General features: G+C 42.8%; 1 protein-coding gene across 1 annotated transcript in view; it reads left to right on the top strand.

Moving 5' to 3' along the window:
• Positions 1–17950, top strand: part of rab15 (RAB15, member RAS oncogene family) — a 150843-nt gene that overhangs the window by 88428 nt on the left and 44465 nt on the right. The window contains exon 2 of the mRNA XM_067991322.1: positions 4237–4297. Coding sequence (XP_067847423.1) covers positions 4237–4297 — 61 coding nt within the window. The remainder of the gene's footprint in view (positions 1–4236; positions 4298–17950) is intronic.

The raw sequence follows: 17950 nt of genomic DNA, 5'->3' as shown, positions 1-17950 counted from the left end.
CCCTTAGCTCATCGCAGAAATAAAAACCATGTTTATCAATTCACTCATTAAATATGCAAACAAAATGAGACTATTCACCCTTGTGCATTCCTCTGCAGCAGAACCAGTGTGTGACCTTGCCCTCTGTTGAGCTGGCACCTGTGGCATCCTCTGATAGATCTCTTTCCTTGGTAGCCTCACCCAAAGCAATGCATCCTTTAGGTGACCACGTCACCCTCACTCACTCACACGTCTGTTATTTCTCCCCTTGCAGGAGAAGAGAGCCTGTTGATGCTTGCAGCCAATCGACAGAGTAGGTAGCGCTGGCTATGCAGCAATCATTTAAAACAGCAGACAGCACAAATGTAACGTGTTGCTTGCATCGCAACGACCACTCACCGCGATCTCGGCGTCCATTTTCAGGGGTTATCCAATTTAACTCCCATTATCTGCTCATTTATTTTATTGCTGTTTGTGGGACCTTTATTGTACTGCTGCGTTTCCTACATTACAGCAGTGACTACACTTCAAAAGTACTTCATTGGCTGTGAAGCACTTTGGGACATCCTCAGATCGTGAATGATGCAAGTTCCTTCCCTTCCTCCCTCCTGCGGGTGGGGGATTCAGTAACCTCACAAACTCAGTGCCGCGTTAAATATCAAGTGAAAAATTTCAAAGTAATAACTGAAGTCAGTAGGGCAAACACAAAGATGTTAGTTTTTGGAACTTGGCTATGCTGAAGAAAGAAATAACTTTCATTTATATAGCTGAGATGATTGGCCTCCAACAACCACAACCATCATACTTTGTGCCAGGTATGACTCCAGCCACTGGAGAGTTTTCCCCCTGATCCCCATTGACATTTGTATTACTAGGGCTCCTTGGTGCCACACTCGGTCAAATGCTGTATTGATGTCAAGGGCAGTTACTCTCACCTCACCTCTGGAATTCAGCTCATGTTCATGTTTGGACCAAGGCTGTAATGAGGTCTGGAGCCGAGTGGTCCTGGTGGAATCCAAACTGAGCATCGGTGAACAGGCTATAGGTGAGTCAGTGCTGCTTGATAGCACTGTTGACGACACCTTCCATCAGTTTGCTAATTATTGGGAGTTGGCTGATCGGGTGGTAATTGGCTGGTTTGGATATGTCCTGATCTTTATAGACCTTGCATACCTGGACAATTTTCCACATTATCGGGCATGTGCCCAATAATGTGGAAAATTGTATGTTTCTACGATCTTGGTAGAAGTACTCCAATCAGTCCCCACATTCTTGGGATATGGAAGTGAAGCTCATCCAGGATTTAAACCCCCTTCCGCCCCCCTTTTCTGGATGTGGAGGCGGGTGTGGGGGTGTGAATGTTGGGTATGGACAGGGTCAGGTTCAGCTATGATGTCTTCCACAGTCAAATAGCTTGCTTGCAATCACTGTTGAGGCCCACCTGTGAACGTGGGCAAATTGAGAGAGGTACACGAATGCAACCACCGCCTTTGAAGCTGTTCCACATTGAGCAAGAAAAACAGTGGAGAACTTTTTTTAAAAGGAGTGTTGAAAATGAGATTCCTTTTGAAATGAGTACTGCTATGAAAGTTTGGCTATATCAAATGTGCTTTGTAATTTTCCTCCTACTAAAACAAGAGTCCATGTGTTACCTAACCTTGGGACCACTGGATGTGGCCAGTGCACTTTGTTAATATTATACTGTAGAACAGTGAGACAAATGCCCATCAAACTAGGCAGCCTTGAAATGTGTGAGGAGCACGCCTACAATCAGACAGTTCAAGGTAAGTACATCGGAATCCTTTTCATTACATTTAATTAGTCTCTGGTTTTGCAGATTTCAAATTTAAGTGCGCGTGGATGTCTTCATGTCCTTGCCCCGTGCTGCAATTGTGAATTGAGTCACAGAAGAGTGAATTAGTGGCTGTAGTTTGACAATCCATGCTCTATCATGCTTACAAAGCTCGCTACATCTGTTGTCAGCAAAAGGGCACCGTGCAAATCCTTCATCAAACTGCTGGACGAATGGGACCCTTGAAAGCCGCTCAGTTAACATTATTTCGTAGACATTGTGCCCAGCACGCTGTAAGTAAGTTTTCTCCAGAGGCTAATTATTTCAGATTGTAGACATTTGGTGATTGATAAAAGGTGTCGATCTAAATCTTGTTAAATGGCTCCATCGGGTCTGATCCCTAAACAAAAAGGGAATGACTTCTGTCAGTTTGTGATTCTGATCTCTAATCCCAAAAGACCTATGTGAAATCTGTACATTTTTTTTTTAAAAGGGATACAATGCCATCCTTCAAAGTGATGTCATATTTTGTTGCCTGTCAAATACAGATTCTTATGTAAAATCTGTCATTGATGAAACTCTGAGAACTAAATAATGTTTGTTGGAAAATGTCAATAAGAATGAGTCAGAAGCTAGAGGATGCACTGATTCCGAGAACAACTGCAAATGTGATCTAGGTCTTGAGATAACTATTTATGGTGTTTAGGTAACCATTGGTATGAACTGGGAAGGGAGGCATGCAAGAGCTGAGCACTGAAATGAGGCGCACTCAGTCTCTCTGTCCATATATTTCCCCTTTTGTGTATGTACCTTGGAACTAAATACCCTATCAACTTAATTGTTTCCGGATTTACTTGATACATTGTCACCGATGTGTACACAGGGAAATTACCAAGGAAACACAGACGGTAAAAGGCTGCTTAACCTTGTAGTACAGTCCTTGCTTTATCCTGCAGTTGGGCAGCTTGTGCTTAACCAGAATAAAGTCGTGATTTTGATAAGTATGGTATCTACAGTTCTAAAATCTCGAGCTGATAAGAGGCCATTTGAGTCATAGTTTTTATGCAAATTTCCTTTAGGGAAGAGTGCGTTTGACAGTAAAATTAATGGACACTGTGCTTTATCTAGTCAGTGTATCAGGTAATAAAATATTCAGGTCTTCGTGAACAGCCGCAGAGAAGCTCAGTGTTCAGAAGTGAAGCTTAGTGCTACGCTGCATCATGGAAATTTTCACTTCATTGCTTTTGGGAACTTATTACTGGGAGGATGTGTTTACCTAGGCAGTGGAGCCTACCATCTTCTAATAATCACTTCTACCACCATAATTTATTCCCAGAGAAAAAATAATGATGCGAGCACTTGCTGTGCACAGAATGTTTGCCTTTTTAACACTGCCTTGTTATTCTGATTGCGTATTAATGAGTTCTAAAGTGACTATCTTGTATAATTTAAACTTAACTTCTTTGTCTAAATTTTAAAAAAAATGAAACATTGTAATGTCATCGTCGATTTGAGGGTTGTCAGTGCAGATGAAACAGAACAGTTTTCCATTTCGGTGAACTCATGTCATTTACAGATGGGATCCAGCGTGGATTAGATGCAGAGTAAAGCTCCCTCAACTCTGGTCCAACAAAGTTCCTGAACCATAACCTCAGTACAGCACCCCTGCTGAACCGTGTTTGACTTTCTCCGTTTCCCATGTCAGTCAGTCATCCTCGAGTGGAATTGCCAATTTGGTACCAATTTCTCTTGAAATTATGGCTAACTCTTGTAGCCCTCGAAACATCAATTGATTTTTTTTTTAAAAAGCACACTGTCAAAGAACAGCATATTTTGGACTCCTAAATAGAGAAACACTGAAGAGTCTTAACTGAAATGAGTATGGGATAGTTTTAACCCAATTCTTCATAAGTATGAGTTGATAGTACAAAACTGCAAATGAATTGGCACTAAATTGTCTCAAAACGGCCACAAGAATGACTGGTGTAGGAAATGAAAAAAATTACACTGGTGCAATAAGGGTGTTTCGATGGGGTTGGGGCGAAGGTACACTATTGGGGTAGAATAAGTTACTGAGGGGAAAAAATAAAAAGAATGCAATCTTGTTTTCATATATTAAACTTCAAAAGCCACCCTTTAAGTCTTAATTTTTAAAAAAATTTACTGTGATAATCAGATTGTGGAGGGAGGTTCCGAATGGAGGCGAGGCACTTTTCCACAGGGAGGGGCGAATGGAAATCGGAGAGCTGTGTTCACAGGGCAAGTTGCAGGCTTCCCTCATGGTTCGAGAATGGGTTAGAAAAAGAATAAATACTACAGAATTATGTCATTATCAAAGCATTGTGTTCAAACCCAGGGCAAACACAGATCTGTGCTGGAGCCTGGGTGAAGATGTCACATTAATCTCACCTTCTGTTTGTTCCTGACACTTCTCCCAATTCATTCTTTTCTTGTCTAATTCACAGGAGTTGACTTCAAAATGAAGACAATAGATGTGGATGGAATCAAGGTGCGAATACAGATTTGGTAAGTCCAGAAAGGATTAGCTACATCTGAGCACTTTGTTTTCAGTGAATTACTGCACTGTAGTTACACTAATAAAAGAAGTTTAACTACATGAAAAGATTCCCTGACCAGCTTTCCTCTGGTACTGTTTTTTGTAGTCAAAGATCACTCTTTTTAAAATGAGGTGATTTACATTTTAAACGAAACATTTACAATGTAAAGTTACGGCTCTTCTGATAGTTCAGCGAGTTTATACTGTGAGAAGTTGAGTGGTCCAGACCTGGTCTGTGCTGAGTTACTTGATCTCAGCCTAGGTGGCAGTAGGGAGTGCTACAATTGACCTCAACACCTTTAGGTTCGGGAGGGGAAAATCAGCCAGGGCTCTCCTTTTATCACTATCCAGTAAAACCTAATGTAACAGTGAAAACATCAGGTAAGGACAGGATTAGGTGTATCTGTGATGCCCATTATGGTTGAATAGCTTGCCAGCACTTTATCATCAAGTCTCACATATGAATAATGGCCAGGTGGGTGAGGTGTGAGGTGCCAGGTGGCAGCTAGCACTTGTCAATACCTTGGGGGAAAGGAGAAAATGGACAAGGGGAACAATTCTGCTTACAGCAGTACAAAGTTCAAACTGGGATAATTGGGATGTCTGATTCATGGTTCCTTCCTATCTCCAAAGGTTGATATCGGTAAAGGTCTATTTGTGAAAGAAACCATTATATGCAGAGGACCAAATAAGTGAAACCTACTGTGGAAGAGAGGAAGAAGAGTAATTCAGAGTTTGCAAACAACTGCCAGTATATTTGGGGACCATTCCTGTTATGTTATTTCATTGTGTGAAAACCCATTGCAAGAGTATTGTCAACTTCTTATCTGACTGAATCCAGCCTCAGGTCACACGGGACATCTCCTCTGTATTCGACAGTTCCTCGCATTGGTGAAATATAGTGGGAGCCAATCCTTTATTTATTCCTGTTTTACAGGGAATTCCAGGGAAAGGGGGCCACCACAGGCAAAAGTCAGTTAAAAAGAAACTGATTTCATGGAAAGAAACTGGCTGAAAATGACCAATTAGATGGAGATAGTTTTGGATTTAAATTAAATGTATGGTCTTGCAATATTGATTATCTATCCCCCACACAGGATAGGTCCATTTTAACCATTCAGAGATTGCACAATTAGTTATGCTTTATCAGTGAATGCTACAACGCCGGTTTAGGCCCATAATCGTTCACAAGCGAGTTATTGATCTCTCAGCCATGCGCCTTCACAGGAAGGCATCCATTGAGAGGGAGGGTCAAAGCACTGCCTCAAAAAAAGGAAGGGAATTCAGAGGATGCGATTCTATGAGCTCTTCTCACACAAGTCATCGCAGCTGGTTTCAGAATGTAAACAATCTTACAACACCAAGTTATAGTCCAACAATTTTATTTGAAAATCACAAGCTTTCGGAGGCTTCCTCCTTCGTCAGGTGAATTCACCTGACGAAGGAGGAAGCCTCCGAAAGCTTGTGATTTTCAAATAAAATTGTTGGACTATAACTTGGTGTTGTAAGATTGTTTACATTTGTCAATCCCAGTCCATCACCGGCATCTCCACATCATGGTTTCAGAATGGTATTGGTGGAAGCCTGGGGCAGATTGTTGGAAATGGTGCACTGTGCAAGAAAGGAACACGGCCTGTTTTTTTCTTGATCTCAACTTTAGCACATCAGTGTCCTGAGAAACAAGGAGGAACAAGTTCTGTACAAAACAGTGATGGGTTTGTTCTGGTTCTGCACACTCAAGAACAACAACTTGCATTCATATAGCGCTTTTAACAGCGATCATTGGCACTGACACTTTGAGAATTGCACCAAATCCATGATTCTTTGACCCCCCGCCCTCCCCCAACCGCTTTAGAAATTCTTACCTAAAGTCCTAATTACACATTCGTGCAGCTTTGCCAGGAATGCTGCCCTTAGTTGCAGGAAGACTATTCATTTGTGAGTTCTGTGAAGAATTCCAAGCCTGGCCACATATTTCAGATAAATTCGAATTTGCACTTAGTAATTTTTCAGCTTTCACACACATCGAACGATATTCTTCTTCATTCAGCATTCTCCACACACCGCACGATTGGTCTGTTGTCCTTTTGATCCCAGGAATTCATGTGTTTGGCATTGTAGTTGGCTGTTCCCACCCTTTTTAAAGGCAGGTGCCTGATCCATCAGTTCATTACTCCTTGAGCTCCAAGATTCTGTCCTTCACAACCTAATATCACTCAAGTTACCTCACACTCTGGACCCAGCTACCGGTTAAGTATAAAATTGTTTTATTCAGACAACTCCGTTCTGTAACTCAAAAACCACCGGTGAACCATTACACTGGCTTCATCAACACCTACCAAAGGCTTTAAGCATTGTTAAGAATACCAAAGTCCATTGTCTGTGTTGGATGGGCATGATCTATGTATCAAATGTCTATTTAGAGATCACTATGTTAACGATTGTTAACCCTGTCTCAGGTTTTCTCGTTGCGACTGAACAATAAGAGCTCTTTGTTTCTCTGCATACCAGAAATATAATGGAAAGACTAAAGATCATAAAAACTTCTTACCTTAGCCTCTGAATCTAATTCAATTGGCTCCATGGTTTTCTATGTCTCTGTTGACAATCAGACACTGTTCAACAAAGACTTACTTGTTCAGTTCCTGTTGGCACTGGAGACATTGCTAAAAGTCTAATAATAGTAAATTCCACTTTGGAGCTCGATATCTTTGATGCTCCTCTGCATCTGATCCCCATCAGCAATGAGGATAATCTTCTCAACTCAAAAGTCACTCCAAAGATGGAATTGATCTACATTCAACCTGACAACTCCACTTCGGTGTGAACTCCATTGCTCCTCCAAACCCTGCCCCAAGCCAGCATCAACCACCATGCAATCAGCTGTCCGCTTTCTTGGCATTGGGCTCACATCCAAGCTCTGACCACACGTTCAGATGTCATGCAGCAACCAAGGAATCCCTCGTTTTCAGCCCTTTCAATACCATAACCAGGCTGATGAGCATATTTTTCACACCATTACTGCTACTATTAGAACTCAAAATGTCTTCGCCTCTTAAACTCAAGTCTCCAGAATGGATAATAAACCTCACAAGTGTCATTCTACTACAAATATTGAACAATGTCACCTAAATTTCCATGGCTAGATATGCCAAATTCAATACCGTACTTGTTGCCTATGAGTCAGTGGTCCCCTCTCCTTTTCCTAGCTCTGGCAACTGAAAAATCCATTGATTCGCTGCTCTATTTGGAATTAATCACGAGAAGTAATCACAAATACCCCTCTACTCCCATGATACATGAATGGAACCCACTATACCCAATGCCCAAACACCTTTCTGAAGGCCCTGATGCCAGTGGCCAGGAGTGCCACTTTAGATATAAGAGGCCTGCAGCTGTGGTCCTATTTCCAACATCCCCTCCCTCCTGCCCCCCAATCCCAATGAAAAGGCTCTGCCGGTGTTGGGGTCGGGGTGGGGGCTGTGCTGAGAGGGCACCAGGGTCATGCAAATAACTCAGGACAAGTAATTTGAGGGAAATAAAAACAGAAAATGCCGGAAACACTCAGCAGGTCAGGCAGCATCTGTGGAGGGAGAAACCGAGTTAACGTTTCAGATCAACGACCTTTCTCTCCACACTGATGCTGCCTGCAGAGTGTTGCCATAATTTTCTGTTTTTATATCAGATTTCCAGTACCTGCAGTATTTTGCTTGAGTAATTTGAGAGCACAGACCCTTCAACAGGCACAGACATACAGAGGTGTGAATAGTTTGGCACATGAAAATTGAATGAAATTAGCACATTATCATTTTGCAAGATTTTCACCTTTTTGAAAGGTTAAAACAGACGTACAACAGTAAACAAAAACGGGCCCCAGCTCTCCAATTAGCTTTTAAGTTTGGCCAAGACATCGGGATTGAAGTGCGACAAAATCGAAAGAAGATCCCCCGTATATGTGCTTGTGGTACATTTTCTTATGTGGAGAATCTTTCTTTCAAACCCATTTTTGTTCATCTGAAGCAATCATTTTCAAACTGTTTAGAGGATGCCTTTTCAAGGTTTCACTCCCCACCCACACAGGAACTGTAGGAAAGTTTGTCTTGAAAGGTTTCATGACCGTGGTTTGAAAAAAAAAGCTAATAATTGCCATTTTACCTCTTACCTTTTTCAAGGTCATTTATCTCTGTAAAGAACAGAATGCTCCATGGTTTGTAACAAAGGTAACAGCAGGTGTGAAAACGCTAATGCTACCTTTACATTACAGAACAGCCTCTTAAAGTGCTCCTGTAATATAACAACAACAACTTGTATTTATATATCACCTTTAACGTAGGGAAACATCTCAAGGCGTGTCACAGGAGCATTATCAAACAAAATTTGACACCGAGCCACATAAGGAGATATTAGGACAGGTGACCAAAAGCTTGGTCAAAGAGGTAGGTTTCAAGGAGTGTCTTAAAGGAGGAAGGAGAGGTGGAGAGGTTTAGGGAGGGAATTCCAGAGCTTAGGGCCTTGACAACTGAAGGCATAGCCGCCATTGGTGGAGCGATGAAAATAAGGGATATGCAAGAGGCCAGAATTGGAGGAGCGCAGAGATCTTGGAGGGTTCTAGGGATGGAGGAGGTTACAGAGATGGTGAGGCCATGGTGGGATTTGAAAACAAGAATGAACATTTTAAAATAGAGGCATTGCAGGACTGGGAGCTAATATGGTCAGCGAGCAAAAAGGGGTGATGGTAAACGGGACATGGTGCAAGTTAGGATACCAGCAGCAGTTTTGGGTAAGCTCAAGTTTATGGAGGGTGCAAAATGGGAGGCTGGCTAGGAGAGCATTGGAATAGTCGAGTCTAGAGGTAACAAAGGCATGGATGAGGGTTTCAGCAGCAGATGAGCTGAGGCAGGGGTAGAGACGGACGATGTTCTGGAAGTGGGAGTCGGCGGTCTTGGTGATGGAGAGGATATGGAGTCGGAAGCTCATCTCCGGATCAAATAGGACACCACGGTTGTGAACAGTCCGGTTCAGCCTCAGACGGTAGCCAGGGAGAGGGATGGAGTCATTGGCAGGGGAATGGAGTTTGTTCCAGGGACCGAAGACAGTGGCTTCAGCCTTCCCAATATTTAATTGGAGGAAATTTCTTCTCATCCAAAACTGGATGTCGGACAAGCAGTGTGACAAATGAACGAAGTGATGGTGAGGTAGAGCTGGGTGTCGTTAGCGTGCATGTGGAACTGTCATTGTGTTTGTGGATGATGTCGCTGAGGGGCAGCATGTAGATGAGAAATAGGAGGGGATGAAGGACAGATCCTTGAGGGACTCCAGAGGTAACCGTGCAGGAGCGGGAAGAGAAGCCATTGCAGGAGATTCTCTGGTTACGGCTGCATAAGTAGGAATGGAAGCAAGCAAGGGCAATCCCTCCCAGCAGGAAGTCAGAGGAGAAGCGTTGGAAGAGGATGGTGTGGTCATCTGTCAAAGGCTGCAGACAGGTTGAGGAGGGATAGTTCACCAAAGTCACAGTCACATAGGATGTCATTTGTGCCTTTGATAAGGGCCATTTCAGTGCTATGGCAGGGGCGGAAACCTGATTGGGGAGGTTCAAACATGGAGTTGCAGGAAAGATGGGCACGGATTTGGGAGGGGACAACACATTCAAGGACTTTGGAGAGGAGTGGAGGTGGGGTGGTAGTTTACAAGGACAGAGAGGTCAAGGGTGGTTTCTTTGAGGAGAGGGATGATGACTGCAGATTTGAAGGAGAGGTGACAGTACCTGAGGAGATGGAACTATTAACAATATCAGCTAACATGAGGCCAGGAAGGGAGGTTTGGTGGTCAGCAGTTTGGTGGAAATAGAATCGAGGGAACAGGAGATGGGTCTCATGGTCAAGATGAGCTCGGAGTGAGCATTAGGGGAGTTTGGAGAGAAACTAGAGAAAGATGTGAGTTCAGCTAGGGCAGGGGGGATCCTTGGGGGAAGTTTGGCTTGGTGGGCTAGTGGAAGGGAGGGAAGCGGCAGATGCAGCTGAACGGATGTCTCAATTTTTTTTTATTCGTTCATGGGATGTGGGCGTCACTGGCAAGGCCAGCATTTATTGCCCATCCCTAATTGCCCTTGAGAAGGTAGTGGTGAGCCGTCTTCTTGAACCGCTGCAGTCAGTGTGGTGAAGGTTCTCCCACAGTGCTGTTAGGAAGGGAGTTCCAGGATTTTGACCCAGCAACGATGAAGGAACGGCGATATATTTCCAAGTCAGGATGGTGTGTGACTTGGAGGGGAACGTGCAGGTGGTGTTGTTCCCATGTACCTGCTGTTCTTGTCCTTCTAGGTGGTAGAGGTCGTGGGTTTGGGAGGTGCTGTCAAAGAAGCCTTGGCGAGTTCCTGCAGTGCATCCTGTGGATGGTACACACTGCAGCCACAGTGCTCCGGTGGTGAAGGGAGTGAATGTTTAGGGTGGTGGATGGAGTGCCAATCAAGTGGGCTTCTTTGTCCTGGATGGTGTCGAGCTTCTTGAGTGTTGTTGGAGCTGCACTCATCCAGGCAAGTGGAGAGTATTCCATCACACTCCTGACTTGTGCCTTGTAGATGGTGGAAAGGCTTTGGGGAGGGTGAGTCACTCGCCGCAGAATACCCAGCCTCTGACCTGCTCTTGAAGCACAGTATTTATATATCTGGTCCAGTTAAGTTTCTGGTCAATGGTGACCCTCAGGATGTTGATGGTGGGGTATTCGGCGATGGTAATGCCGTTGAATGTCAAGGGGAGGTGGTTAGACTCTCTCTCTTGTTGGAGATGGTCATTACCTGGCACTTGTCTGGCATGAATGTTACTTGCCACTTATAAGCCCAAGCCTGGATGTTGTCCAGGTCTTGCTGCATGTGGGCTCGGACTGCTTCATTATTTGAGGGGTTGCGAATGGAACGGAACACTGTGCAATCATCAGCGAACATCCCCATTTCTGACCTTACGATGGAGGGAAGGTCATTGATGAAGCAGCTGAAGAGCATCTTAGTGACAATGAAGTCCACGAGCTGCATGCACTTGTTGGAGGTGAGGTTGTAGGGGGCAGGGGAGAGGGGTTTAAGAAGACTGTTTGTCATGGAGAAGAGAAACTGGGGGTTATCTTTTGCATTGCAGGATGATTCTGGATATATAGCCCGAGAGTCCTGCAATTCACTCCTTTCATAATGCTGGGTGAATTGCATAGCATGGCAACACAAAACAGCTGTTCACACTCCACAGATGTTTGAAAATTGGGGCTTGATTTTCTGGCCACCTGACCTAGTCTCAAGGCCAAAGAAGGTTCACACAAGCCAACAAGAGCTGCTTAGTTCACTCACTGACAGAAACAATGACGGCTTCTCACTCCGGTGGCTTTGTATACATTTGAGCAAGTGGCACCGTATGCTGTGGAACAGCCAGTGTAACCCACTTCTCTACATGGGCCTTCCTGCCACCCTAAGCAACAACACCCCTTGTTTACAGCACTACCATTTGAAAATCAAGACTGGAGTTAGCATTGCTATAAAGTAAATAGGGCGTAACCTGCACTAGTAGTGCGTCAGCTTCCTCTGCAGCCCAACAATAAACAAACAAACTGTTACTCTCACTGCAAACATTTATTACAAAAGAGAATTGCAGCTTTGCCTCTGTGTACACTGTTGCTAACAGCTGTGTAATTCACCCATAAGTCACAACAACAACAACCTGTATTTATATAGTGCCTTTAACGTAGTAAAATGTCCCAAGGCGCTTCTCGGAAGCAATTACCAAACAAAATTTGATACCGAGCCAGATAAGGAGAAATTCGGACAGATGACCAAAAGCTTGCTCAAAGTGGTTGGTTTTATGGAGTGTCTTAAAGGAGGAGAGAGAGGTAGAGAGGCGGAGAGGTTTAGGGAGGGAATTCCAGAACTTCAGGCCTAGACAGCTGAAGGCATGGCCGCCAATGATGGAACGATGAAAATCGGGGACGTGCAAGAGGCCAGAATTGAAAGTCTTCAAAGCCTTCAGTGAGAAAGACCACAAGGAAGTACAAGTAACCTGTGAGCTCTCTGTTGAAACAATGGACAGTTCAGTTGCTTTAAGTGTATTTAGATGGCTCAAGTTTAAATTTCTTTTAATCTGAATCAAATGTTTAGAAAGTAATCCTGTTTATTGGTAGGTTAACCCCACCTACTGGCTAAGCACAAACACAATTCATTTGGCACTTTTACAGAGATTCGAAAAGTGTCCGTCAAGGAAGCTCAAGTTACTGAATGTATCCATTTTTAAAAAATTGACATGCAGTTTTTGCTCCGGGCCACTTTTATTTTGTATTGTGAATGGATGCCCTTTTAATAAGTGCATTCCTGTGGTAAAACACATTCAAAAGCAAAAGTAAAAAGAAAGATTTGCATTTATATAGCACCTTTCACGACCACAGGATGTCCCAAAGCACTTTACAACCAATTAAGTACTTTTGAAATGTATTCACTGTTGTAGATTTCTCACATCAAAATGGAAGAAAATTCTTTGCAGAAGTTTGAATATGGAGTACGTACTCTGAATGTGTTCCTTGTGGTCATTTATTTTAATCTAACGTGTTATTACTGAGGGCACCTCCATAATACCACCGATTGGCACTGGGAAAGAACTCCTTGGTGATGTCAGCCATGGGAACCTTAGAAATTGTGACCTGTACCTGTCATTGAGGTTCTTATTTCTAAATGTTAGTGATTTTTTTTTATCCAGGGAGATGTTCCAGTGTTTTTCTTCTGCTCCTTGCTAGAAATTGACCATTCCCTGCTTGGCATTCCCACCCGACCAGCTAGCCAGACAACACTCATCTGCTCAGTGCCTGATACAGACCTGAGACAGGCTTACTTATAAATTAAGCCTAAAATAATTCAATGAAGAAATAATAGCTAAAAGTCAAGTGTTTCCTTAAAAGCAGTTGGCTGATACATTTGTTTTCTATGTGGGAACCTTAAATAATTTGATGAAGTCTCTCAAGATCAGTGTGGCCCACTGTCAGTTTCCCCCTCCCAAGGTTTCAGACATGGCTGAATTTAAAAAAAAAAGAAAGACTTGCATTTATATAGCATCTTTCACGACCAAAACGCTTTATAGCCAATGTATTGTTCGGAACCCCCATCCTGTCACTCAATGGCTCAGCAGTTGAATCACCACTCCTCATTGCAGGAACTCTATCTTTAAGAGAATCTGCACTTCCGATTTATCTTTTCTGCCCAAATAATGCCAGTGCCAAATTGTCCCGCGCCATGGAACATCAATAATTTTGCATTGATGCCCTAAATAGACAATAACATTTGTTGCACTGTGAGCAGCAAGTTCCCGGTTTTACATGGTGGGTGTGGAGGAGTTGCAGAGTTTCTCCGGGGCAAGAAAGGAGATGCTGGGTGGTGAGTCACTCCATCTCTCTCTTGCATGCTTGCCATTCGATTTGCAGCAGCCTGGGGAATGGTGCAATGCCACTGAGAGCTTTGAGGAGAGAGAGAGAAAATAACTTCCGAAAAAGGAATGGAGGAATAAAAATGGCATTTGCAGCGGCAGATAAATCCCTTCCAAAGCATTTGTATGATATTGACTTCCATACATTTCAGGATATACTTGTAGGAGCTTAAAATGTCAATTGATGTCTTTTGCATTCCTGCCCTGAGGCTTCCCTCAGCCTCATTTTATCCCTCTCACGTACTGAGTTGAGCAGATTTGCCAGCAGAATTGATGCTGAGTAAATTTTTAAATATAATTACAGAATTAGAGAATTGTACAGGACCATAATTCTGAATTGTCTCTGTTCTTAGTATCTTACAGTACAGAAGTAGGCCATCCAGCCCATTGTGCCTGTGCCGGCTCTTTGAAAGAGCTATCCAATTAGTCCTACTCTTCTGTTCTTTCCCCATAGCCGCACTTATCTCCAGTCTGAAAAACCGTTCACCACTACTCTCTGCTTTCTGTCTCTTGGTCAGTTTCGTATCGACGCTGCCACTGCACCTTTAATCCCACAGGCTTCGATTTTGCTAACAAGCCTATTATGCAGCACTTTATCGAACGTCTTTTGAAAGTCCGTATGCACAACATCAACTGCACTACTTCATCAACCCTCTCTGTTATTTCACTGAAGAATTCAATTGAGTTTGTCAGACACGATTTGCCTTTAACAAATCCCTGTTGGCTGTCATTATTGACCCATGTTCTTCCAAGTGACAATTAATTTTATCCCGGATTATGGTCTCTAGCAGTTTCCCCACCAGCAACGTATTCTTTGTATAGCCTCCACTGATTATCGCAAAAACTTTTATTTTGAGTGTTTCAGGTTACTGAATACTTGCAGCAGCACCTACACCAATTACTAGAGATTTTACCAAAGTCTCAGCTCAGGGTTGTTTTTCTTTTAAATTTCCCTGCTTATGGTTGTCTAACTCTGCAGGAAATGGGCACGAGTTCAGGAACACTGTACTTCCTGTATATATGAGTTTTAAAAGCTGCTGCAGCATAGTAATCAGCAAAATTTGTTTTCCCATACACTGAATCATACTTGTCCCAGTTAGTTAGATGTCTTGTCCAGATGAATGAAGATTAAAGCAGTGTTTAGTACAAAGAATATTACTTTTCGCAGCAGTTGTGATAATTACTAAGTGACTGATGATGATGAATTTGTACGGTGTAACTTGCATTCTGCTGAGTTCAGGGTTTGATGCACAGATTTAATTGCCCCTTCCTCTCCTAATACCCCTTGCATTCAGTGGCAATACTGTGCTTGGATCTGATAATAGCCCTGAAATTAGAATTACAATTGTTGCATTATTTTCTCATGCCAACCCCTGGGAGCTACCACTGGAGCATGGAGTAAGAATACTAGTTTTTGCCTTGGCAGTGAGCTTGCAGAAACAGATCACTTCTTTGCCTGTTGGTTTTTTTGCTTACTTTTCTTTTCCACTACAGCAGAACAACTTAGACTTGTATGTAACACCTTTAACCTAGTTAAATGCCCCAGGAATTTCACCAGGAGGCTCAGGCAACTTGTCGGAGCTGGGAGAAGGGGAGGTGACTGACGTCATGGCCAAAGATGTAAGTTTGTGGAAGCTTTTAAAGGTGGGGAGAGACGTAACAAGACAGAATGGTGTAGAAAGAAAGTAAAGGGGCTTGACAGTTGAAGGGTCTGCCAACGATGGTGGAGTGGAGGGAGGAGAGTGAAAAACAGCAGGTGCAAGTGGAGAGTACTCTGGACGAGTTTGCAGAAGTAGGATTGGAGGACCAGAATCTCTGGTCCTGCAGATCTGTGAACTGTCTAAATTTGTATATTAAGGGCTGCTGAGTTTAAAAGAACGACAGTTGAGGATGGCATCTCTGAATTTTACTGGATGAGTCTTATTATTAACATAATTATTAGGGGGCTGAGGGTTATCTTAATATCTGGCTAAAATTAGCTGGAAGGAATGGCTTATTTGAGTTTAGGTTCCACAAATGTAAATAGAGAATGTTTCTAAAGACTGTCAAGTGTAACTGAGCTGGACTCTCAAATCCCACAGTAACTATCTCTTAAAGTAGCTGCATAGAAAATTGAAGCAATAACAACAGTAATACAGACAGTGGAGAGAAATGGCTTCTCAACCTGCGCAAGTGGAAGATTATTGCTCAACTCTAATCATTTGGTTTATGTTTGAAGACCATCCAGCAGCAGAAAGACCTTATACAAGTTTATAGCTTCATAAATGGTATAGAACAGATAGATCCAGAACAGTATTTCAAACCAAAGTACATAGTAGAAGAAGGAGACCCAGCTTCAAACTGGTTAACGGCAAAGTTAGGACTGATGTTGGACGTTCTTTACACAGAGTAATCAATACTTCTGGGTAGGGTCTTGGCGAGAGAACACCCTGGAATCGTTTAAGAAACAGTTGTATGTCATGATCGGGGGACTGTGGGTTCTTTCTGGATGGATGTATGATGATGAGTTGAACAGCCTTCCTCATCTGTACCTAGTGACAAAATCTGGTTTGGCTGTGATATCTTCCACAGACTAAGCTGACAAGTAAAGAATGATCAGTTAGGTACATACCAGAGGGCTGCCGGTGCCCATGGGACCATCCATACCAGAGCAGCTGCTGCCTTCACGATAGCAGAAGAGAAAATTATATAGAATTTACAGCACAGAAATAGGCCATTCGGGCCAACTGATCTGTGCCAGTGTTTATGCTCCACACGAGCCTCCTCCCACCCTACTTCATCTAACCCGATCAACATAACCTTTTATTCCTTTCTCCCTTATTTTCTAATAGCGTAATTTTATTTTAAGTTTGACTTTTGCAGACTATGATCACTGCTCTTGATGGATCATCTTACTATTAGCCCAAAAAGTGGGAGACTCTGATACTTAAATCAGCCTGGACCATAATTGGCTTTAATCATCATTCCAAATTTCTTTTGGAAAGGCTAGTATGTTCTTTAAAGTGGTGAAAAATGAGTGGAAAAGTTAAAACTATGATGGTTGTTTCCAGTGCAGCAGACCCTGGCTTTGGAATTTTCTGATCTTGAATTTGCATCTCTAGGGTCAGCAGTGCTGACCAGAGTGAGGTAAGTGGGTACAACTGTATCGGGGCCCTGAGATGAGGGCGGGCAAATTTATGAATGAAACTACTCAGTGATAATAAAAACATACAATCAAGAAAATCTAATAGAAGGAAGTTTCCAAATTTCCATATAATTTATTTTAAGACTTTCAATTTACAGTGGTGCTTTTCTTACCTTTTTCTCAGCAAATCAATCAATAATGTTATTGAAATCTGCAGATCTTGTTGGATCATTTTCAACAGCAAGAGCTGCTAAGCCGTTGCCTTGACTGATGCATGTTGCGCAGTGATAGTCCTTCGTACTTATGAGCACACACATTGATCTTTCTGCACCAACCACAGACGTGGGTATGCAGCAAAATATGCAAAGCACAATAATCAGGTTGGGGAAGAGGTTCTGAAGAGAGATTTCATGCAGCTTATGGATTTGCATCTCATGCAGTAAATAAAACGGAAATAGTATTTTTTGGTCAATGTCCTCTTGTCAATGCTTTTGCAGAATTTTAATTCTTTTACATCACCAGAGATATCAGCGGAATAAAAATTGAGAAAATCTTTGAGATCACCTTTTTCAAGAAAGGTCCATAGGAATTCAAATCTTTTGTAGATTCAGGTGAGTGCATCAAAGTGCATTTTGAGACCACTTATAACAGAGTCCATGACGGGGAACAAAATATTGTCCCGAAGTTGATCCTTCACAGGTTTGTCTTGGTGATCTACAGCTGCATCATCGCCTTCCTTTCTGTATCGAGATGGTGGGCGTGAACACGAGATGCCACTAATACCTCTGGAGGACGGGTGCCAAGGTTTGCTGCAACAAGCTCACATTCATTAATAATTTTGTTCCATTTTTCTCTCATCTGCGCCAGTTCAGCAATAAGGCTGTCGATGTTGTTTCTTTCGACATCAAGTGTAGCATCTCAGTACTGAAGGACTAGATTCCGTTCATTGACGGGGTTTAGATTTTCGCCAAATTGGTGAGCGTTAAACACATTTAAATTCGGACATGTATTTGAATAGCCTACCGATATTACTTCTGGTTGTGCAAGTCAGGTTCAAC

The sequence above is a fragment of the Heptranchias perlo genome, chromosome 10 (genome assembly GCF_035084215.1).
Source record: "Heptranchias perlo isolate sHepPer1 chromosome 10, sHepPer1.hap1, whole genome shotgun sequence".
NCBI classification, from domain to species: Eukaryota; Metazoa; Chordata; class Chondrichthyes; order Hexanchiformes; family Hexanchidae; genus Heptranchias; species Heptranchias perlo.
Note: the sequence above shows the minus strand (reverse complement) of the source record. Positions and strands in the feature narration are given on the sequence as shown.